This window comes from Heptranchias perlo, unplaced genomic scaffold, assembly GCF_035084215.1.
Source record: "Heptranchias perlo isolate sHepPer1 unplaced genomic scaffold, sHepPer1.hap1 HAP1_SCAFFOLD_60, whole genome shotgun sequence".
NCBI classification, from domain to species: Eukaryota; Metazoa; Chordata; class Chondrichthyes; order Hexanchiformes; family Hexanchidae; genus Heptranchias; species Heptranchias perlo.
The window spans coordinates 2,707,424-2,732,245 of NW_027139623.1; the positions used below are offsets into that span (position 1 = coordinate 2,707,424).

At 44.9% G+C, this 24,822-nt stretch overlaps 3 protein-coding genes and 1 pseudogene across 5 annotated transcripts; 3 read left to right on the plus strand and 1 right to left on the minus strand.

The window, feature by feature from the left end:
* The window catches only part of LOC137316718 (zinc finger protein 229-like), a 346,515-nt pseudogene that overhangs the window by 104,015 nt on the left and 217,678 nt on the right, over nucleotides 1-24,822 (minus strand).
* Nucleotides 2,705-3,457, plus strand: LOC137316791 (histone H2B 1/2-like). Its single transcript, XM_067980631.1, has one exon. The coding sequence runs from the start codon at nucleotides 2,795-2,797 to the stop codon at nucleotides 3,167-3,169; it is 375 nt and encodes a 124-aa protein (XP_067836732.1). The 5' UTR covers nucleotides 2,705-2,794; the 3' UTR covers nucleotides 3,170-3,457.
* On the plus strand, nucleotides 6,273-18,098 carry LOC137316652 (histone H2B 1/2-like). 3 transcript variants are annotated; one of them, XR_010961569.1, is made up of 3 exons: nucleotides 6,273-6,514; nucleotides 6,881-6,967; nucleotides 16,034-16,185. XR_010961569.1 is itself a non-coding variant. In XM_067980499.1 (3 exons), the coding sequence occupies exon 3, from the start codon at nucleotides 16,993-16,995 to the stop codon at nucleotides 17,365-17,367; it is 375 nt and encodes a 124-aa protein (XP_067836600.1). In that variant the 5' UTR covers nucleotides 6,273-6,514; nucleotides 6,881-6,967; nucleotides 16,253-16,992; the 3' UTR covers nucleotides 17,368-18,098. The 3 variants fall into 3 exon arrangements, 2 of the variants coding, with proteins under 2 accessions (XP_067836600.1, XP_067836601.1); XM_067980499.1 differs by lacking the exon at nucleotides 16,034-16,185 and adding an exon at nucleotides 16,253-18,098; XM_067980500.1 differs by lacking the exon at nucleotides 16,034-16,185 and adding an exon at nucleotides 16,505-18,098.
* Nucleotides 18,169-18,766, plus strand: LOC137316651 (histone H2A-like). The gene has a single exon (XM_067980498.1). The coding sequence runs from the start codon at nucleotides 18,377-18,379 to the stop codon at nucleotides 18,764-18,766; it is 390 nt and encodes a 129-aa protein (XP_067836599.1). The 5' UTR covers nucleotides 18,169-18,376.

Here is a 24,822-nt window from a genome sequence, read left to right on the forward strand (position 1 = left end):
GACAGATATATTATGAATCTCACACTCACACACAGTACCTGAGTCTGACAGATACAGAGTTAATCCTAAATTCACACAGAGTACCAGAGACTGACAAATTCAGAATTATTCCCACAATCACACACAGTACCAGAGACTGACAAATTCAGAATTATTCCCACAATCACACACAGTACCGGAGACTGACAGATACAGAGTAAATCCCACACTCACATACAGTACTGGAGACTGACAGATATATTATGAATTTCACACTCACACACAGTACCAGAGACTGAAGAGAGAGAATTAATCTCAAACTCAGAGACAGTACTGGAGACTGACAGATAAAGAATGAATATACAGTCTGACATCTACTGGCCGGAAGTGAGAACTGTAACAGAGTGGAACAAATTCACATTGTCTGTCGTTGTGACAGATTCAGGACAAAGTGCAATGTGAGGAAATAGTTTCTCTCTGTAACTTCTACTCTCGTATTTTTTCATATTTTGACAGTGAAATATTAAGACAATTGATTCAGAATAAAGTTTTTGTTTCACTCAAGCGATAGTTGTGAATTTGCCCCATTATATTTCACTCGACATTGCGCAATATTTCTGTCTGATTTCTCAGGACACGATTTAGATTAATACAAATAAACCGAACTGAAACAGAAATAAAAACTGAGCACAAAGCTGGAAGTTTTAATGGCGACCGTCAAAGGTGAAAGGGATAAAATAGAGAGAAAAAAATACCAAAAATGCTGGAAAGACTCAGCAGGTCCGGCAGCATCTGTGGAGAAGGGAAGCTCGGGTTAACGGGTCAGGACTATGACCCTTCTACAGATCAGAAAGATTAATCCGACATAATTTAAATAAGGAACGGGAATCAGCAGAGGGAAAAACTTCAGAAAATCAATTAATTTCACTGAATCCGGACAATTGTGTCCAATATCCACAGTACAGATCAGGGGAAATAATAATACAAAGGGACAGAGTTAAATTCAACATTATGGGGGAAATAAATGAGCTTTAAAAGTATTTTTTAATATAAATTACACCCGTTTATGTTTTGGAAGCACGATCCCTCTGAACATCATCAAATTCGGTTCCAGTCTTGGTGTTTCTGAATTAAGCGAACTGGGATTCAAACCTGTTGGAATTAACTGTTTGGAAGGCAGCTATACTCACCATTATAGCGCCTTAGTTCACTCAGAGGGAGAAATGGAGTGTTTCTGTGGAGTTTGGGTTTTGAGTTTCTGGTACTTTAATCACAGACAATAAATATTTCCCAAACACCAGCCCCTGAACAGACACAACAAGCTGGTGGAATTTCTCATTCATAAATATTAAATGAGAGGATGACAACAGAGAATAGGAAACGGTCAGGAAGATTTCACAAGAACAATTGGGGAAGCAAAGAGGAACTACGAAATTAAATTATCAAGGAATATCAAAAGAAACAGTAAATTATTCTACAGATGCATAAATAAAACAAGGAAAATCAGAATAGCTTCAGTGCCACAAAGGGATGCACAAAATAAACTCAGTGGTAACGTCAGTGAAATGCCAGAAATATTGAATGATTACTTTTCCTCAGTATTTACCCGGGAGATTAACAGGGTGAACATGATATTAGAGGAAGAGGTCAATAAATATATCAAGACATTTAAGTTAGAAAGGGTGGTTAAACTCCTGGTCCAGATGGATTGCATCTGCACATATTAAATGAAGCAAGGGAAAAGATAGCAGAGGCACTGTTACATATATAGAAAAAATCATCACAAAAAGGAATAGTGCCAGAGGACTGGATGGCAGTTAATGTGATTCTTATAATTTAAAACAGGAGATCGAACAATTCCAGGGAACTATAGACCAGTTAACTAAAGGTCGGTGGTAGGAATGATCATGGAATCTTTTACTCAATGAAGCAATAGAAAAACATCTAGAAACCGAAAATATAATAAAGAATAGTCAGCATGGATTTCAGAAAGGGAAGGTTTAACAGTTTGGCAGAAGGTTTGACAGTTTAAATTACAGTTCACCATAACTTATCTGCTTATCAATTCTATTCCTCTCGAAATAAACCCCAGTGCTGTGTTTGCTTTCTGTGGCCTCATCAACCTGTGTTGCTACTTTTAATGATTTGTCAATCTGTACCCCTAAATCACTTTGCTCTTCTACACCATTTAGACTCTTATTTTCCAAGCAGTGTTTGGCCTCCTTATTCCCCCGAGCAAAATGCACCACCTCACAACTTTCTATTTGGTAACTAAATGTCCATTTCCTCCGCCTTTCAGCAAGCTTATTAAATCTTCTTGTATTTTGTTGCATTCTTCCTCAGTTTAGGCTATACCCCCAAAATTAATTACAAGCATTTAATACAGCATTCCAACTCATGTTTGGTCCAACAAAATGTTCTCCATTCCCAGTTTCTCCAAATCCCACCCGTGCAATATAATGTGAAGAATGAGTTTATCTTCTGTCCCTCTCTCATCTGTAAACTTCAATGACCCGGGGTTTGGGGACATCTACTGGCCGGAAGCAGAACTGCAAGAGTTCGGAACAAATTGCTGAAACCGGACAATGTGCAGTGTGAGCGTGTTTGTGATTGGTGGCAGATACTAAATCTGATTGGATATCTGAAGAAACCAATCAGAGAGTGAAAGTAAATGTTTTGTGTCCTCACGCCCAATCGTCCAATCACAATCATTGCCTTCTCCCATCCCTCATTACCATAGGGCTGTGGGGCTGCCTATTTAATCCGAGCTCGGAGCGGATTTGGGTCATTTCTGGGTCTGAAATTGAGTTTGAAAATGCCTGAGGACAAGAAAGCAGCTCCCAAGAAGGGCGCCAAGAAAACCTTGAGTAAAGCACCAGCCAAGGGCGGCAAGAAGCGGAGAAAGTCGAGGAAGGAGAGTTACTCCATCTACGTCTACAAAGTGATGAAGCAGGTTCACCCCGACACCGGCATCTCCTCCAAGGCCATGAGCATCATGAACTCCTTTGTGAACGATATTTTCGAGCGCATCGCGAGTGAGGCTTCCCGCCTGGCCCATTATAATAAACGGGCGACCATCAGCTCCCGGGAGATCCAGACCGCCGTGCGCCTGCTGCTGCCCGGGGAACTGGCCAAGCACGCCGTGTCGGAAGGGACAAAGGCGGTGACCAAGTACACCAGCTCCAAGTAAAACTCCACAATGTACTGAAAAAAAATAAACACAAAGGCTCTTTTAAGAGCCACCCACAGTCTCTCTGAAGACGCTGTATCGACACCTCTGTATGGAATCATTTTACTGTAGATAGTTTGATACTAACTGTCTCTCTATAACTCTTGTGCTTTTGTAATTTCTCTTGAAATCTGGAAGATTCTCATAATCACAGCCCGGTTTAATCTGTGTGTCGCTTTTTTATTTAGTCCCAATAAACAAAAACATGTCCCGGATCCTCTTATTCCCGTTCATATCCCGCATCTGCCCCTTCAGAGTCGTTTTAAGGCGGTGGTTTCGACTTCAGTCATTTCTTTCTCCTTTTCTCGCTTGTTTGTTCATTATTCGCGAATATCACTTTCAGAACCGCAATCCTTTTAAAGCAGCAACCCTGAAAGGGACTTCACACCGAGTACAGAATAATCTAAAGGCTCTGTCAAAGTTCGACTTCTTACACCAGGAGTCTCAGCTCCGGTTTCGATCGCGCTGCAGCTCCTGTGAACAGGGATCAATCCACAATCTGTGGTTTGTTACTTTTACAAAGATTGAGCTGGAATCTGTCCCGTTACAAAATGGGACTTTATTCCCGCCCGATTGAAAGCGAACGGTGAAAGAAGGCGGATTTTAACCGGATTGTAAAAGATTCTGGAAGTTGTGACGGGAAATGTGGAAAAACAGAGTAAAACGAGAGAAATTATTCAACTTTTGTCTTAAGGCGACATTATTTACTGAATCCGCTTCTTGTGTTACAAATATATTGGCGGGCTTTTCAAATTTCAAAAAAACGGTTCACTTCGGGATTTTCCGCCTTTTCTCATTGCCGGCTGTTGATTGGTGAATAAAACAGCTCTCTGATTGGTCTGTTCGTTCAACCAATGAGATTGAGAAGAGATAGACCAATCACAATTTCCCCCACTGTACTCCTCCAGAAGGTATAAGAAGGGCGAGTGCGGGAGGATTTCTTCATTCTTTGTGAAAGTGTTTGTGAGATTGTGGAAATGTCTGGAAGAGGAAAAACCGGCGGTAAAGCTCGGGCCAAGGCCAAGTCTCGCTCATCCCGGGCGGGACTGCAGTTCCCTGTGGGCCGTGTTCACAGGCACCTGCGAAAGGGGAACTACGCTGAACGTGTGGGTGCCGGAGCCCCGGTCTATCTGGCTGCTGTGCTCGAGTATCTGACGGCTGAAATCCTCGAGCTGGCCGGCAACGCGGCCCGGGACAACAAGAAGACCCGCATCATCCCCAGACACCTGCAACTGGCCATCCGCAACGACGAGGAGCTCAACAAGCTGCTGGGACGGGTGACCATCGCTCAGGGCGGGGTGCTGCCTAATATCCAGGCCGTGCTGCTGCCGAAGAAAACCAGCACTGTGAGCTCCAAGAGCAAATAAAGCGACCAAGATTTAATCTGATAACCCAAAGGCTCTTTTCAGAGCCACCCACTGTATCTATGAAAGGGCTGGTCACTGTCTATGGGCTCAGGAATTAACTTCAAAAGGACTTGATTCTGATTCCAGAAACTAACAATAACTTGTTAAACACAAATGATCCATATCGGTCTGTTGCACGACTCGCTTCCGGACCGCAGATGTCGCCAACCTCCAATAGATTGAAATTTGCAGTTTGTCTGGTGAATGAGACAAAATACCAGAACCGTCAGAATTGTTAACTGGGCGGGTGGGATAGAGAAATACCAGAGTCGCTTATTATCACAGTTCCGTCCTCGGATAACACAGGCTCAGTCTGTTATTTTACCCAGATTTGTACAAGAGATGCTGACTAATGTGCTGTTTATTGTATCAGCGATTGCTGAATTAAGAATGTGAGTGAAATTTGTGTTTGGATGTGAGTGAGGTATTTATTCTGTCCATGTCCGTCTGAAATCAGCTCCCACCCATTGACACATTTCACATTTCAGCAAATTTCTCACGGCCCTGCCATTTCAACCCAGGAGATCACAGCTCTTTCCATCGCCGATTGGGTGGCTCTGAAAAGAGCCTTTGTTGCACTTGGTGCTGAAGCCGGGTCGGGTTTAGGCGCGCTCCCCGCCTGTTTACATCCAATAACAAATAGGGAGATATTCCATTCAAATTGCTAACCACAGTGGAGTGACAGAAGATGCAGTCTCATCTCTCAATGATATTATTTCAGAGACAGACACATTATTAATCCCACTCTCAGGGACAGTGTCACACATTAAACCCTCTCTTGCATGTTGTACCCTCTGTAATCTTGCAGCTCAGTATTACTCTCAGCAACCGAGTTTCACTCCGATTGAAATAAACTGGGTCTGTAGCTGTCAGATATTAATCCTACTCGGTCCCAGCAAATACACCGACTCCCACTTTCCTCCCATGTTTCTCCAGGATTGGTTTGAGGAATCCTCCCTCCTGTTTCGGAGTCACACGTTATATTATCAGTAAAGAGTACAAGAATGAACAGAATCCATTAGCTCATTCCACAGCCGCCCACTTTAATAATGAAAGGCTCTTTACCATCAAAAGATACCGAGAGAAACAGCAGGGATGGAAACATCTAGTTTAATAGTTAGAGATTGTAAAGTCAGTCTGGATTCCAGCGTTAGGCACTGGTGGAATCCCATCTGTTTTCCATTCTGGTGCCTGTTCCTGCACTGCCTGTGGACCCCATTCCCTCTGACCTTTCCCCCAGACCCACTTCCTTTGCTCAGACTCGGAAAAATTCCAATTGGGGAAAGTTTCCATCGATTTTTGTATTGGGAATTCAACCAGATATCTGCGCATGCGTGACTCAGCCCCGCCCCCAGCGCTGGTTGTTGGTGAGCAGAAGAGCGCATGCGCGCTGCCCTCCCCCAGCTCGGCCTGTGGGCGCCATTCCCTCAGTGAGCGGAAGAAGATGGTTTAAAACAGCCGGGAATGGAGAGATCACGGCCCCCGGGGGAAGGGAGCAAAGAGCAGCCTCGTTACAGCAGCTCATCGCTTCGGGACCGTGTCCGCAGATGGGCTCAGAGATCGGCATTGAGTCCGGGGGAAGGTCAGGGGGAGTCCCGGGGCTGTTTGTAAGAGGCGGAGTGGATCAGGAACTGGTCCCGGAACATGGAGTGAGCGGGGGAAGGGAGAGGTCATTCTCGGGCTGTGTGTGTCCAGGGTGTGTCCAGGGTAAGGGGGACAGAATGGGAAGAACCTGCTATTTAAAATCATTGCTGCTTTCTCTCCCCAAATCAGTGGTGAATGTTCCTGGTTTAGTTCCAGTCTCACCCTGTTTATTGGTATTGGACAGTGAAGAGTGGAAACAGAGCCGGACAGTAAGGATGTGGGGAGTTATACAAAGAGCATCTATTGCAGGCATCAGGTGAGAAGTGTGAAGGACACATTTTAAACAACGGCTGTTTTCTTTCGATTGAACGGTTATTCCCCTGGTAGAGGGAGTTAGAAACCTGACCTCGACAAAGGTCCCCGCCCCATCGGGTAGTCCCATTCTTGGACCAGTGGAGTTGTGTCTGGATGTCACTAAATTGTTGTAAAACAGTCCAACATACCTGGTGTGCAGAAGCTGAGTGCTGCAGTACTGCAGTGGAGTCAGACACTGACACTGTTTGTATCGCTGATTTACATTTATGAACATTCAAAATAATTATTAACAGATATTAAACTGATCACTTCTGTATTTTCTACCTCACCTGTCCTTGAGTTAGCAGATATACGTTTCTTTCGACAGGCAAGCCCTTGAAGGAGCCAGAATAAATGTGATGTTTGCTCCACCTGAGGCACAAGGAACAGTGCAGCCAGCTCCTTCTCACACACAGTAAGTACATTATCACACACACAGAGCACAGAGTCACAGACAGGTCATCAGTTCCACAGTCTCAGACAGCAGAATTACTCAGTCCCACAATGATCCCAAGTTCCAGAGACACATTTTCAATCCACAGTCAAACAGAGCAGGTGAGGCAGACACTGTTCCATTTCCCCCGAACTCAGACCCACTGACAGGGAGATACAAAAATCCAAGTCCAAAATCACACTCTCAGATTGTCTATATCACAAAGGGGCAACTTTAGCCATGAATTAAATACCAGATAGAAATCACACATGGTACCCGATTGAAAGGTACAGAATGAATCCCAATAATGTTCCTCGAGATTCCTTTTGAATTTGAGCCCAGAACTCTCACACACATGTGAGTTTAATACATACAGTATCCATTCAAATAGTGTACCATTCAAATACAATTTGCTGGTGCAAAACTCACGTACAGTATCAGATTGAGAAATGCTGTGACAGTGTAACCTGAGAAACAAATTAGATACTAGTTTGTAACACTCTTGGTATGAGATTTAAAGATACAGTATCAATTCTGTTCGTCCAGACTGAGATACACATTACACATGAGTCCAAAAATCTTATAAAATATAATTTAAAGTTACAGTATCAATTCCTTTAGTGCAGACTGATCTACACATTATATACCAATTCACCATATCATTTTGAAAGATTCATTATCATTCACAACAGTAATCACAGAAATACACATTTAATACTAGTCCAAAAAGCACACAAATTATCTGATTAAAACCTCCAGCATCAAATCCTAAAGTGTATCCATTTTGACCAATTAAATAATGTGAAAATCTATTTAAACATTAAGACATTAAAGCTACTGTATTGAACGCCATAATGTAATCTGAGAGAATAATTGCATACAGATACAGAATGAATCTCACACTCAGATACAGTACAGAGACACAGACACAGAATGAATCCCACACTCACCATACTGTACCAGAGACTGACAGATGCAGAAGGAATCCCAAACTCACATACAGTACTAGAGGTTGCCAGACATAAATTCAATCCCACACTCAAGTATGGTACAAGAGATGACAGATACAGAATGAATCCCACACTCACACACAGCACCAGAGGATGACAGATACAGAATGAATCCCACACTCACACACAGCACCAGAGAATGACAGATACAGAATGAATCCCAAACTCACACACAATACCAAGAGATTGACAGATACAGAATTAATCCCACACTCACACACAGCACCAGAGAATGACAGAAACAGAATGAATCCCACACTCACACACAGTACCAAGAGATTGACAGATACAGAATGAATCCCACACTCACACACAGTACCAGAGATTCACAGGTACAGAATTAATCCCACACTCACACACAGTACCAGAGACTGACAGATACAGAATGAATCCCACACTCACACACAGTACCAGAGTCTGACAGATACAGAATGAATCCCACACTCAAACACAGTACCAGAGACTGACAGATACAGAATGAATCCCACACTCAAACACAGTACCAGAGACTGACAGATACAGAATGAATCCCACACTCAAACACAGTACCAGAGACTGACAGATACAGAATGAATCCCACACTCACACACAGTACCAGAGACTGACAGATACAGAATGAATCCCACACTCACACACAGTACCAGAGACTGACAGATACAGAATCAATCCCACACTAACATACATTATGAGAAACTGCTGATATGGAAATAATTCAACACCCACACACAGTACTGGAGAATGTATATACAGAATGAATCCCACAGAGAAATAGAGTACCAGAGAGTGACAGATACAGCATGAATCCCAAACTCACATGCAGTACCAGAAACTGAGAGATGCAAAGTGAATCTCACAGTCACCTACATTAGTGCAGGCTGAGGTACACATTACGTACCAGTCCAAAAATCTCAGTGTCAGATTGAAAGATACGGTATCAATTCCGTTAGTGTAGACTGAGCTGCACATTATAAACCACTACAACAAAACTGATACAGATTCAGACTGAAATATATAGTATTCTATTCATGCAGACTGAGCTCCACATTATATACAAGTTCAAAAATGATACTATCATTGTGAGTTTAAAGATGCAGTATTCATGCCAATATTGTACCGAGATACAAATTAGATACCAGTTCAGATGTTTCCCAAATTTGACTCACATATTTGTCCAGAAACCTCATGGACTCAGAATGAAATGTACAGTTTCAATTCCTTTACTGCAGACTGAGGTACACATTAGATACCAGTCCAAAAATCTCAGTCTCAGTTTGAAAGATACAGGATCAATTCCATTCGTGCAGTTTGAGCCACACATTGTATACAGTCCAAAATTCGCATTAGGTATCGTACTGAATGATACAGTATCAATCACATTAGTGCAGACTGAGGTACACAACAAATACCAGTCCAATAATTTCACAGCAAAAGATTGAAATGTACATTATCTTCACAGAGATTAAGATGGAATCCTACAACAAAACTCACACACGTTGTTTGGTTAAAACAAATTCAAAAGTGTATCCATATTTACAAATTAATGCTAGACAAAAGATTTGCATATATTAATGAATTAAAGATACAGTTTCAAGCATCATACTGTAACCTGAAATAAGAATACAGAACGAATCCAGACTTGCACTTTGCCCAGAGACTGAGTTACAGAATTAATCCCCCACTGAGATAAAATACCAGAGACTGACTGTCACAGAATGAATCCCACACACACAGATAGAACCAGAGATTGACAAATACAGAATGAATCTCACACTCACACACAGTACCAGAGACTGACAGATACAGAATGAATCCCACACTCACACACAGTAACAGAGACTGACAGATATAGAATGAATCCCACACTCACACACAGTACCAGAGACTGAGAGATGCAGAATGAATCCCACACTCACACACAGTACCAGGGACTGACTGATACAGAATGAATCCCACACTCACACACAGGACCAGAGACTGACAGATACAGAATGAATCTCACACTCACATACAGTACCAGAGACTGACAGATAGAGAATGAATCCCAAACTCACACACAGTACCAGAGACTGACAAATACAGAATGAATCCCACAATCACATACAGTACCAGAGACTGACAGATATAGAATGAATTTCACACTCACATACAGTACCAGAGACTGACAGATTGAGAATGAATCCCACACTCACACACAGTACCAGAGAGTGATAGATACAGAATGAATCCCACACTCGCAGATGGCACCAGAGACTGACAGATACAGAATGAATCCCACACTCACACGCAGTACCAGTGACTGACAGAGACAGAATGAATCCCACACTCACACACAGTACCTCAGACTGTCAAATAGAGAATGAATCCCACACTCACAGACAGTACCAGAGATTGACAGATACAGAATGAATCCCACACTCACAGATTGGACTGGAGACTGACAGATACAGAATGAATATCACACTCACATACTGACTGACATCTACTGGCCATAAGTGAGAACTGTAACAGAGTGGAACAAATTCACATTATCTGTCGTTGTTGCAGATTCAGGACAATGTGCAATGTGCGGAAATAGTTTCTCTCTGTAACTTCAACACTCTTATTTTTTCATATTTTGTCAGTGAAAAATTAGACAATTGATTCAACGTAATTTAAAAGGGGTAACTAAGCTAAGGCAAGTCATGGCAGCAGACCTCGCACCCGTGATATGCTCCTCCTGCAAGATGTGGGAAGTCATGGACACTACCAGTGTCCCTGCCGACCATGTGTGCGGGAAGTGTGTCCACCTGCAGCTACTGACCGATCGTATCTCGGAGCTGGAGCTGCGGGTGGACTCACTGTGGAGCATCCGCGATGCAGAGAAACTCGTGGATAGCACGTTTAGCGAGTTGGTCACACCGCAGGTAAAGGGTATACAGGCAGGAAGTGAATGGGTGACCACCAGGAAGAGTAAGAGGTGCAGGCAGGTAGTGCAGGGGTCCCCTGTGGCCATCCCCCTCTCAAACAGATATGCCACTTTGGATGCTGTTGGGGGGGATGACTTATCAGGGGAAGGCAGCAGCAGCCAACTTCCTGGCACCACGGGTAGCTCTGCTGCACAGGCTGGGAGGAAAAAGAGTGGCAGAGCTATAGTGATAGGGGACTCAATTGTAAGGGGAATAGACAGGCGTTTCTGCGGCCACAACCGAGACTCCAGGATGGTGTGTTGCCTCCCTGGTGCAAGGATCAAGGATGTCTCGGAGCGGCTACAGAACATTTTGGAGGGGGAGGGCGAACAGCCAGCTGTCGTGGTGCACATAGGCACCAACGATATAGGTAAAAAAGGGGATGAGGTCCTAAAAGCAGAATATAGGGAGTTAGGAGGTAAATTAAAAAATAGGACCTCAAAGGTAGTAATCTCAGGATTGCTGCCAGTGCCACGTGCTAGTCAGAGTAGAAATAGGAGGATATTTCAAATGAATACGTGGCTAGAGGAATGGTGCAAGGGGGAGGGATTCAAATTCCTGGGACACTGGAAACGGTTCTGGGGGAGGTGGGACCAGTACAAACCGGATGGTCTGCACCTGGGCAGGGCCGGGACCGCTGTCCTAGGAGGAGTGTTTGCTAGTGCTGTTGGGGAGGGTTTAAACTAAAGTGGCAGGGGGTTGGGAACCTGAGCAGGGAGAGAGAGGAAAGCGTAACAGGAAGGGACAGAAGGTATGGAGTAATAGGTAAAGTGTTAAAAAAGGAAAAAGCAGGAACTAAGCGTCACAAAACAGATTTGAAAGTTCTTTATCTGAATGCACGTAGCATTCGTAATAAAATGGACGAGTTAACGGCACAAATAACTACGTATGGGTATGATCTTGTGGCCATTACAGAAACATGGCTGCAGGGTGACAACGACTGGGAATTAAATATGCCAGGGTATTTAACAATCAGGAAGGACAGGCAGGAAGGAAGGGGAGGCGAGGTGGCTATGTTAATAAAGGAAGGAATCACTGTAATACAGAGAAATGATATTGGGACAAAGCATCAAGATAATGAAACAGTTTGGGTGGAGATAAGGAATAATAAGGGGAAAAAAACATTAGTGGGCGTAGTATATAGGCCTCCTAATAGTTGCAACTCTGCTGGAAGAAGTATTAATCAGGAAATAGTCGGGGCATGTAATAAGGGAACAGCCATAATTATGGGGGATTTTAATTATCATATTAACTGGACAAATCAAATTGGGCAGAGCAGCCTTGAGGACGAGTTCATCGAGTGCATCAGGGATGGATTTCTTGAGCAGTACGTAACTGATCCTACAAGGGGGCAGGCAACCTTGGACCTGGTCCTGTGTAATGAGTCAGGATTAATTAATAATGTCCTAGTTAAGGATCCCCTTGGAACGAGCGACCACAACATGGTTGAATTCCATATCCAATTAGAGGGTGAGAAGGTTGATTCTCAAACAAGCGTACTGAGCTTGAATAAAGGAGACTATGATGGTATGAGAGCGGAATTGATTAAAGTGGACTGGGAAAATAGATTAAAGGGTAAGACGGTACATGAGCAGTGGTGTTCATTTAGGGAGTTATTTTACAACTTTCAAAATAAATATATTCCACTGAGGAAAAAAGGGTGTAAAAGAAATGACAGCCATCCGTGGCTAAGTAAAGAAATCAAGGATAGTATCCGACTAAAAACAAGGACATATAAGGTAGCCAAACTTAGTGGGAGGATAGAAGATTGGGAATTCTTCAAAAGACAGCAAAAAGTAACTAAAGGATTGATTAAGAAAGGGAAGTTAGATTATGAAAAGAAATTAGCAAAAAATATAAAAACAGATAGCAAGAGTTTCTATAGTTATATAAAAAGAAAAAGGGTGGCTAAGGCAAACATAGGTCCCTTAGAGGATGAGACCGGGAAATTAATGGTGGGAAACATGGAGATGGCAAAAATGCTGAACAAATATTTTGTTTCAGTCTTTACAGTAGAGGACACTAAGAATATCCCAACACTGGACAAACAGGGGACTCTCGGGGGGGAGGAGCTAAATACGATTAAAATCACTCAGGAGATGGTACTCAGTAAAATAATGGGACTCAAGGCGGATAAATCCCCTGGACCTGATGGCTTCCATCCTAGGGTCTTGAGGGAAGTGGCAGTAGGGATTGTGGATGCTTTGGTGATAGTTTTCCAAAATTCCCTGGACTCAGGAGAGGTCCCGGCAGATTGGAAAACTGCTAATGTAACACCGTTATTTAAAAAGGGTAGTAGGCAGAAGGCTGGAAATTATAGGCCAGTTAGCTTAACATCTGTGGTGGGTAAAATTTTGGAGTCTATTATTAAGGAGACAGTAACGGAACATTTAGATAAGCATAATTTAATAGGACAAAGTCAGCATGGCTTTATGAAGGGGAAGTCATGTCTGACAAATTTGCTTGAGTTCTTCGAGGATATAACGTATAGGGTGGATAAAGGGGAACCAGTGGACATAGTGTATTTAGACTTCCAGAAGGCATTCGACAAGGTGCCACATAAAAGATTATTACTTAAGATAAAAAATCACGGGATTGGGGGTAATATTCTGGCATGGGTGGAGGATTGGTTATCGAACAGGAAGCAGAGAGTTGGGATAAATGGTTCATTTTCGGACTGGCAACCAGTAACCAGTGGTGTTCCACAGGGGTCGGTGCTGGGTCCCCAACTCTTTACAATCTATATTAACGATTTGGAGGAGGGGACCGAGTGCAACATATCAAAATTTGCAGATGATACAAAGATGGGAGGGAAAGTAGAGAGTGAGGAGGACATAAAAAACCTGCAAGGGGATATAGACAGGCTGGGTGAGTGGGCGGAGATTTGGCAGATGCAATATAATATTGGAAAATGTGAGGTTATGCACTTTGGCAGGAAAAATCAGAGAGCAAGTTATTTTCTTAATGGCGAGAGACTGGAAAGTACTGCAGTACAAAGGGATCTGGGGGTCCTAGTGCAAGAAAATCAAAAAGTTGGTATGCAGGTGCAGCAGGTGATCAAGAAAGCCAACGGAATGTTGGCTTTTATTGCTAGGGGGATAGAATATAAAAACAAGGAGGTATTGCTGCAGTTATATAAGGTATTGGTGAGACCGCACCTGGAATACTGCATACAGTTTTGGTCTCCATACTTAAGAAAAGACATACTTGCTCTCGAGGCAGTACAAAGAAGGTTCACTCGGTTAATCCCGGGGATGAGGGGGCGGACATATGAGGAGAGGTTGAGTAGATTGGGACTCTACTCATTGGAGTTCAGAAGAATGAGAGGCGATCTTATTGAAACATATAAGATTGTGAAGGGGCTTGATCGGGTGGATGCAGTAAGGATGTTCCCAAAGATGGGTGAAACTAGAACTAGGGGGCATAATCTTAGAATAAGGGGCTGCTCTTTCAAAACTGAGATGAGGAGAAACTTCTTCACTCAGAGGGTGGTAGGTCTGTGGAATTTGCTGCCCCAGGAAGCTGTGGAAGGTACATCATTAGATAAATTTAAAACAGAAATAGACAGTTTCCTAGAAGTAAAGGGAATTAGGGGTTATGGGGAGCGGGCAGGAAATTGGACATGAAGCTGAGTTCGGATCGGTCAATGCCCTGTGGGTGGAGGAGAGGGCCCAGGGGCTGTGTGGCCGGGTCCTGCTCCGACTTCTTGTGTTCTTTAGATTTGTGGTTGGGATCAGATCAGCCATGATCTTATTGAATGGCGGAGCAGGCTCGAGGGGCCGATTGGCCTACTCCTGCTCCAATTTCTTATGTTCTTATGTTCTTATTCGAAAGTTGCCCCATTATATTTCACTCTGCATAGCGCAATATTTCTGTCTGATTTCTCAGGACAGGATTTATATTAATTCAAATAAACCGAACTGAAACACAAATAAAAACTGAGCGCAAATCTGGAAGTTTCAGTGGCGACCGTCAAAAGTGAAAGGGATAAAGTATAGAAAAAATTAAAACCGAAAATGCTGGACTCAGCAGGTCCGGCAGCATCTTTGGAGAAGGGAAGCTCGGGTTAACGGTTCAGGACAATGACCCTTCAATCGATGAGAAAGGTTAATCCGACATAATTTAAATAAGGAACGGGAATCAGCAGAGGGAAAGACTTCATAAAATCAATTCATTTCACTGAATCCGGGCAATTGTGTCCCGTATCCACTGTACAGATCAGGGGAAATAATAATACAAAGGAACAGTTAAATTCAACGTTATGTGGGAAATAAATGAATTATAAATGTATTTGTATATAAATTAGACCCGTTTGTGTTTTGGAAACACTATCCCTCTGAACATCATCCAATTCGGTTCCAGTCTTGGTGTTTCTGAATTCAGCGTGCTGGGATTCAAACCTGTTGGAATTAACTGCTTGAAAGGCAGCTCTACTCAACATTATAGCGCCTTATTTCACTCATAGGGATTGTTTCTGTGGAGTTTCGGACTGAATTGCTCCCTTTTGTCTTTCTCGCACTTTAATCATAGACAATAAATATTTCCCAAACATCAGCCCCTGAACAGACACAACAAGCTGGTGGAATTTCTCATTCATAGATATTAAATAAGAGGATGGCAAAAGCGAAAAGGAAGAGGTTAGGAAGAAGTCACAAAAACAATTAGGGAAGCAAACAGGAACCAGGAAATCAAATTATCAAGGAATATAAAATGAAATATTAAATTATTCCACAGACACAAAAATAACAGAAGGAAAATCAGAATATCTGAGTGCCACTTAGGGATTCACAAGATAAACTCACAGATAAGGTCAGCAACGGCAGAAACATTGAATTATTATTTTGCCTCAGTATTTACCCGAGAGATTAACAGGGTGAATATGATATTAGAGGAAGGGGTCAATAAAGATATCAAGACATTTAAGTTAGAAAGGGTGGTGAAACTGGTCCAGATAGGTTGCATCCGTGCATATTATAAGAAGCTAGGGAAGAGATAGCAGAGGCACTGTTACATATATAGAAAAAATCATCACAAAAAGGAATAGTGCCAGAGGACTGGATGACAGTTAATGTGATTCTTATATTTTAAAACAGGAGATAGAACAAGTCCAGGGAACTAAAGGTCGGTGGTAGGAGTGATCATGGAATATTTTACTCAATGATGCAATAGAAAAACATCTCGAAACCGAAAATATAATAAAGAAAAGTCAGCACGGATTTCAGAAAGGGAAGGTTTAACAGTTTGGCAGAAGGTTTGACAGTTTAAATTACAGTTCAACATAACTTATCTGCTTTTCAATTCTATTCCTCTAGAAATAAACGCCAGTGCTGTGTTTGCTTTCTGTGGCCTCATCAACCTGTGTTGCTACTTTTAATGATTTGTCAATCTGTACCCCTAAATCCCTTTGCTCTTCTACCCTATTTTGACTCTTATTTTCCAAGCAGTATTTGGCCTCCTTATTCCCCCGAGCAAAATGCACCACCTCACACCTTTCTATATGGAAATTCAATGACCATTTACACGGCCTTTCAGCAAGCTTATTAAAGACTTCTTTTTTGTCGCAGTCTTCAGCGGTATAGACAAGGACCCCTAAATTAATCACAAGAATTTAACACAGCATTACAACTGACGTTTGATCTAACAAAATGCAACTCGCCTCCATTCCGAGTTTTTATAAATCCCACCCGTGCAATATAATGTGAGGAATGAGTTTATCTTCTGTCCCTCTCTCATCTGTAAACTTCAATGACCCGGGGTTTGGGGACATCTACTGGCCGGAAGCAGAACTGCAACAGTTCGGAACAAATTGCTGAAACCGGACAATGTGCAGTGTGAGCGTGTTTGTGATTGGTGGCAGGTATCAAATCTGATTGGATATCTGATGAAACCAATCAGAGAGTGAAAGTAAATGTTTTGTGTCCTCACGCCCAATCGTCCAATCACAATCATTGCCTTCCCCCATCCCTCATTACCATAGGGCTGTGGGGCTGCCTATTTAATCCGAGCTCGGAGCGGATTTGGGTCATTTCTGGGTCTGAAATTGAGTTTGAAAATGCCTGAGGACAAGAAAGCAGCTCCCAAGAAGGGCGCCAAGAAAACCTTGAGTAAAGCACCAGCCAAGGGCGGCAAGAAGCGGAGAAAGTCGAGGAAGGAGAGTTACTCCATCTACGTCTACAAAGTGATGAAGCAGGTTCACCCCGACACCGGCATCTCCTCCAAGGCCATGAGCATCATGAACTCCTTTGTGAACGATATTTTCGAGCGCATCGCCGGTGAGGCTTCCCGCCTGGCTCATTACAACAAGCGGGCGACCATCAGTTCCCGGGAGATCCAGACCGCCGTGCGCCTGCTGCTGCCCGGAGAACTGGCCAAGCACGCCGTGTCGGAAGGGACAAAGGCGGTGACCAAGTACACCAGCTCCAAGTAAAACTCAACAATGTACTGAAAAAAAACCTAAACACAAAGGCTCTTTTAAGAGCCACCCACAGTCTCTCTGAAGACGCTGTACCGACACCTCTGTATGGAATCATTTTACTGTAGATAGTTTGATACTAACTGTCTCTATAACTCATGTGCTTTTCTAATTTCTCTTGAAATCTGGAAGACTCTCATAATCACTGCCCGGTATAATCTGTGTGGCGCTTTTTTATTTAGTCCCAATAAACAAAAACGTGTCCCTGATCCTCTCATTCCCGTTCATATTCCGCCCCTTCCCCGCATCTGTCCCTTCAGAGCCGTTTTAAGGCGGTGGATTAGATTTCAGTCATTTCTTTCTCCTTTTTACGTTTCTTTGTTCATTTTTCGGGAATATCACTTTCAGAACCGCAATCCTTTGTAAAGCAGCAACACTGAAAGGGACTTCACACCGAGTCCAGAATAGTCTAAAGGCTCTGTCACTGTTCGACTTCTTACACCAGGAGTCTCGGCTCCGGTTTCGATCGCGCTGCAGCTCCTGTGAACAGGGATCAATCCACAATCTGTGGTTTGTTACTTTTACAAAGATTGAGCTGGAATCTGTCCCGTTACAAAATGGGACTTTATTCCCGCCCGATTAAAAGCGAACGGTGAATGAAGCGGGATTTTAACCGGATTGTAAAAGATTCTGGATGTTGTGACGGGAAATGTGGAATAAAGAGTAAAAGGAGAGAGATTTTTAAATCTTTGTCTTTACGCGACATTATTAACTAAATCCGCTTCTTGTGTTACAAATATATTGGCGGGCTTTTCAAATTTGAAAAAACGGTTCAGTTCGGTTTTTTCCGCCCTTTTCTCATTGCCGGCTATTGATTGGTGATTGGGCTGTTCATTGAACCAATGAGTTTGAGAACAGATGAACCAATCACAAGTGCCCCCACTGCACTCCTCCAGAGGGTATAAGAAGGGCGAGTGCGGGAGGATTTCTTCATTCTTTGTGAAGTGTTTGTGAGATTGTGGAAATGTCTGGAAGAGGAAAAACCGGCGGTAAAGCTCGGGCCAAGGCCAAGTCTCGCTCATCCCGGGCCGGACTGCAGTTCCCTGTGGGCCGTGTTCACAGGCTCCTGCGAAAGGGGAACTACGCTGAACGTGTGGGTGCCGGAGCCCCGGTCTATCTGGCTGCTGTGCTCGAGTATCTGACGGCTGAAATCCTCGAGCTGGCCGGCAACGCGGCCCGGGACAACAAGAAGACCCGCATCATCCCCAGACACCTGCAGCTGGCCATCCGCAACGACGAGGAGCTCAACAAGCTGCTGGGACGTGTGACCATCGCTCAGGGCGGGGTGCTGCCTAATATCCAGGCCGTGCTGCTGCCGAAGAAAACCAGCACTGTGAGCTCCAAGAGCAAATAAAGCGGCCAAGATTTAATCTGATAACCCAAAGGCTCTTTTCAGAGCCACCCACTGTATCGATGAAAGGGCTGGTTACTCTATGAACGGAGTTGGAAATTAATTTAAAAATAAACAATCTGTTTCAGTTCTGGTGATTTTACGTTCCTTGATTCCGATTCTAGATCTAACTGCCTTCCATTAGTTAGAAACTAACGATATCTTCTTAAATACAAATGATCTGTTGCAGTACTCGCTTCCGGACAGTAGATGTCGCCAACCTCCAATAGTTTGAAATTTGCAGATTGTATCGGAAATGAGACACAAAATAATCAGTTCATTAAACTGGGCGGGTGGGATACAGAAATACCAGGTCAGTTTGATCATCGGCAACAAGAGGCACTCTATTGTGTTCCGGCCATTATTGTAAGTGTGATTTACAGTCTCATCCTCCCACAACACTTACTCGGTCTGACTTCCATTTCCCAGACTTGTCCGCCAGAAGGTGACGGATGTGTTGATTATTGTGTCAGCGATTGCTGAATCAGTGAATGAAATGTATCCGTTATTGGCTGTGAGAGGGATTTATTCTGTCCCTGGCAGTCTGTTCCTGTGTCAGTGACGAGTACCGCAGTGAATGTGACACTAAGTTTTACACTGATTCGACAGCTGGAGAGGGATAATAGACAAACTTCATTTGATCCGAGTCTGGTTCTTTAGAGGTTAAAATATTTCCAACAGAGCCAAGCTGATACTATATCGGAAATGAGAACTTGCATTTATTATACTTTGCACGAGTGCCCGAGCCTCTCCCTGTGCATATGTCCCAGTTAAATTGACACTGGGGATGTGGATACCTGATGTGAAAGAGTAGGATCGAAATCAGATCTTTCTGTACCTGTTTGCCAGCACTTTCCCTGTTCAAATGTGGCACTGGAAGTGATGATGGGACTCAGTCTGCGCTGTATGAGTGGAATTCACCTCCCTCCAATCCTGGGTGTGATGTGTGAAAATTAAACTGTGTCCGTTTCAAATTCCTGCTGTTGGTTAGTCTGGAATTGTCACCCTTGTCTGTTTGTGTAAATTGAACACTGCTACTTTACCTGCCCGAAACTTCACAGATCAGCTCTACTCCGAACTCTCTCTGGTGTTATAACGGGCGATATGAACAGTTTACAAATACGAGTCGTGCCCGCCTGACATCCGCTCCCTCCCTTCATGAATTTCCCGTTTTAGTATATTTTTACCTGCACTATCGCACCATTTCAACCCAGGAGATCACAGCTCTTTCCATCGCCGATTTGGTGGCTCTGAAAAGAGCCTTTGTTGCACTTGGTGCTGAAGCCGGGTCGGGTTTAGGCGCGCTCCCCGCGGATGCGGCGGGCCAGCTGGATGTCTTTGGGCATGATGGTGACTCGCTTGGCGTGGATGGCGCACAGGTTGGTGTCCTCAAACAGCCCCACCAGGTAAGCCTCGCTGGCCTCCTGCAGGGCCATGACGGCCGAGCTCTGGAAGCGCAGGTCTGTCTTGAAGTCCTGAGCGATCTCTCGCACCAGGCGCTGGAAGGGCAGTTTGCGGATCAGCAGCTCGGTGGATTTCTGATAGCGGCGGATCTCCCTCAGAGCCACAGTGCCGGGTCTGTAGCGATGAGGCTTCTTGACTCCGCCCGTGGCTGGAGCGCTCTTCCTGGCCGCTTTGGTAGCCAACTGTTTGCGAGGAGCTTTCCCGCCGGTCGATTTACGCGCTGTCTGCTTGGTCCTGGCCATTTTCTGAACAGATCTCAACACAACCTGAGACACAAAGACTGTTAATACGGAGTGCGCTCTGGGGCCGCCTTATAAAGTGTCTAAGGGGATCCGCCCCTGGCCTGTGATTTGCTGACGTCCAACACCCTATCAGGGAGTGACCGTCCCGGGACTGTGATTCGCAGGTTTGTACCGAGCTCTGACAGTCAGACCGAAACGGCGGGAGATATTGGGCCCCAATTGGCTGAGCTGAAATTAATCATCAATTTCAAAAAGCCCGCCAATTTCAGAACATCAAATAACAGTTTCAAGAAAATCTCATTTCCCTCCATCAGTTTAAGAATCCCTCTCTTTATAATCTCCATTATTTCCTACTCATCTCAAATCTCAGGCTGTTTCACATTCCGGTTCATTCTCTGATCTGTCTGTAAACGGGCGGGAATAAAGCCCCAGTCATTGCTTTCCGTAACGGGACAAAGTCCAGCTTCAATTTCAAAAATCCCGCCAGTTCCGGCCCGGTGAACCGCTCCTCAAACAGAAACTTCATATCGAACTGATAATTGAATGAGGGCAGGAAATAAAGACCGAGCAGAGAGGACACAGCGGGAGAGGGAGTGAGGCGGGATTTTACTCTGAGCGGAGAATGTAATGTCTGGGGAAAGAGTCTGTATCACCGCCTGTTCATTTATACCGTGAAAGCGGGAATTCCGCTCCTTCTCTCGGGATGGCCGAGAACCCCGGCCGTTGTTTCTGATCTCCCTGTACCGAGTGTTGGGGAATCTCCCCATACTAATTAAATATCGGAAACTGATTCCCCACCCCGAGATCTTTCCTCTTCCCGTTCCCAGGTCAGTGCTCTCTCTGTGAGGCGGTGGGTGGCTCTTAGAAGAGCCTTTGTTTTGTGTCCGGTTTGAAAGGGTCGAGTTGTTCAGCCGCCGAATCCATAGAGAGTGCGGCCCTGCCGTTTCAGAGCGTACACCACATCCATGGCAGTGACCGTCTTGCGCTTGGCGTGTTCAGTGTAGGTGACCGCGTCCCTGATCACATTCTCCAGGAAAACCTTCAGCACCCCGCGGGTTTCCTCGTAGATTAGACCCGAGATCCGCTTGACACCGCCACGGCGAGCCAGGCGGCGGATGGCTGGTTTGGTGATCCCCTGGATGTTATCACGAAGCACTTTCCGGTGTCGCTTTGCTCCGCCTTTGCCCAGTCCTTTGCCTCCTTTACCTCTGCCAGACATGATGATTCTTCACTCAAATCGCTGCTGAATGAAAAACGAACTTCTGCTGCTTCCGCTTTTATGCAGCCTGCCCCGACCTGACTGACCCTTGGTGTTGTAAAATTGTTTACAATTGTCAACCCCAGTCCATCACCGGCATCTCCACATCCTGACTGAAACAGACACAGGGAGGGGAGGAGACAGAGTGAGATATTAAACAGAGAGGGGAGGAGACAGAGTGAGATATTAAACAGAGAGGGGAGGAGACAGAGTGAGATATTAAACAGAGAGGGGAGGAGACAGAGTGAGATATTAAACAGGGAAGGGAGGAGACAGAGTGAGATATTAAACAGGGAGGGGAGGAGAGAGTCAGAGTGACGGACAGAGCGGAGAGCGGCCTCTGATCTTCCAGCTCCACCTCCAGCTTTCTCCACCCGCCAATTTCAAACCGTTTCTCGATAATAGAACCGAAACACAGCGCTCCGCACAAACCCTTACAGACTCGGGCTTCATATTCAAGGATTCCCAGAAACCCGGAGCTTTTAAATAAGCCCCGTTACAATTAACAGTCAGTAATATTCCTGCCGAAATACAGTCCCTTCTCTAACAAGTCAACCCGCCTCCTTCCATTTCAGTCCCAGACCCGATTCGATCTCCCCACACATCCCCTCCCAGACGGGTTCAGCAGTTTACAAACACTTCATTCCAGCTGATTTGGAGAATCTCATGTGTTGGGGTTTAAATTGTGATAGCGGCGGATCTCCGCCAGTTTTACCCTGTCACAGACTCGCGCCCTGAATCTGTGAGAAAAAATGAACTGGGACTGGAGCCGAACACACGCCAGTTCCAGTGAGGCCCGGCCCGGACATCCCATTCTCTCTATTTTATTTCAGACAGTGGGGGTGGGGCGGGGGATAGCGAATGTCAGCGAGTCACCAGGACCCTGGGTTTATTTGAAATGATTTATATCTGAAATCTGAGCCCGGCCCCGGGACAGGAATCATCTGATTCCGGGATCAGCTCTTTTCTGAGAGACGTGGGTGGCTCTGAGAAGAGCCGTTGGGTTCAGATGGTCACAAGTTGCACTTGATTTTTTTACTTCTTTTTGCCCGCTGCTTTCTTAGGCTTTGCTGACTTCGGCTTGGGCTTGGCCCTCGGTTTTTCCACCTTCTTCGCCTTCACTGTCTTGGGGGTCTTGGGCTTCTTCGCCGCCGCTTTCTTCTTAATTGGTGATTTCGCCGCCTTTTTCGTGGTCGATTTCTTGACCGCTGGTTTCTTGGCCGTTAATTTCTTGACCGCTGTTTTTTTGGCCGCTGGTTTCTTTCCGGGAGATTTCTTGGTCACTTGTTTCTTCACCTTCTTTACCACTTTTGCCTGGGTTTCCTTCTTAGCGACTCTGAAGGAGCCCGAGGCGCCCGTGCCCTTGATCTGCACCAGGGAGCCTTTTTCCACATTTCTCTTGATATTTAATTTGATCTGGGACCGGAGCTTCTCCACATCCAGGCCTTTGGTAGCCAGAACCTTCTTTATCGCGGCCAGGGATATCCCCTTGCGATGCTTGCAATCCCCCACAATCTTGAGGATCTGTTCTCCCAACGGGGGACCGGTGGTCTTGGGTCGGGGAACCGCCTTCTTCTTCTTGGGAACCTTGGGTGGAGCGGCGGCGGCAGGAGGAGCCGCTTCTGCGGCTGCAGTGTCTGTCATGTCCGGGACTCTGTCGAAAATCTCTCTGACAGTCAGAGCTGGGTCAGAAATGAAACGCGAGGCGGCGGCACAGAGCAACTTAAAGGCACAGAGCGGACGGGGCGGAGACATCCTGCTGTCAGCTCCCGGCCCCTCCAGCCTCTCTGTGTTTCTCTCTCCTCTTAAACTCCCCGATTCCAATTCAAATCGGGCACTCCAGAGCCCCAGACTAGCCCCTTCCCATCTCTAACACCGGTATGTTTGCTGTCGATAAACTTTCACCGGAATTAAAAGCATCAGTTTCGATTTAAACCCGTTTCATTGCTGCACTGATCGCGCTCTCTCACCCGATCGCTGACATGATCTCCGTTTTTCGGCTTAAATCTTGAATTGATCTGAAACTTTACCTTAAATTTCCACTTCGGAGCTCGGCAGGGGAGGAGGGCGATCCTTTGACAGGGATTTTTTCAAAATTTTACTCAAAATAGACTTGGAAATCCGGCGATGAGACCGGCCACACAAACACAGTGACATTAATCTAACCCGCCCGCCCCTTTAACACACTCTCTCTGACACAATGTTCACATCTTCACATTCACAGGACAAACTGTTCGCCAGATTGACAATTCCCGGGACAGGCTTTCCTCCCCGCTCGGCCTGTGCTGCAGATTCTCGGGGGTTAGTTGTAGTTTCCCAGCTCAGTAACTGTTAAACACTCTGAGGCCGGCGCTCCTCACAGTGTCTGGTCCCCAGTTTCAGGGACAGGAGTCAATCACAGCTGTGGTTGTGATTATCCATATCTGGTTTTACATTATTACATTGTCTGCACACAGAAATATGTTTGGTTGAGGCGATAATACAAATAATCCGCTCTGGGCTCCTCCAGTCTCTCTGTCTTTCTCTCCCTCCTCCAAAACTGACTGACAGACAATAGTAACTGGTGTCCCATCCGTCCCATTCTAAACACCCAGAGACGGCCAGTTACTGAATAAATTCAACATTCATCGGCAGTCCAGTGTCAGACAGTTACAGGCTGTTTCTCTCCACCTTTCCTTACTCTACTGGAGACTGATAAATGCACCGTCAGACCGGCTCATACAGAATAGAAGGGACAGTGACCGTCTCACCAACAGCACCGGAGGTCTGTTCACAGACACAGAATCAATCTTTACCTTCCAACAGGGTGTTCATATTACGTTCAATAACACTATCCCGCTTTCATGTACAGCGCTAGAGATAGAGAAATACAGACGGACAGATAAAGAGACAGACAGAGACAGGCACACAGACAAAGTATCATTCTCACACTTCCTCTCAGTGTGTCCGTTTCACACTCAGCAAACAGTATCCCACCTTCGTGTACAGCGCCAGAGAGATACAGACAGGCAGAGTATCAGCCATACGCTTCCCATCAGTGTCTCTGTATCACGCTC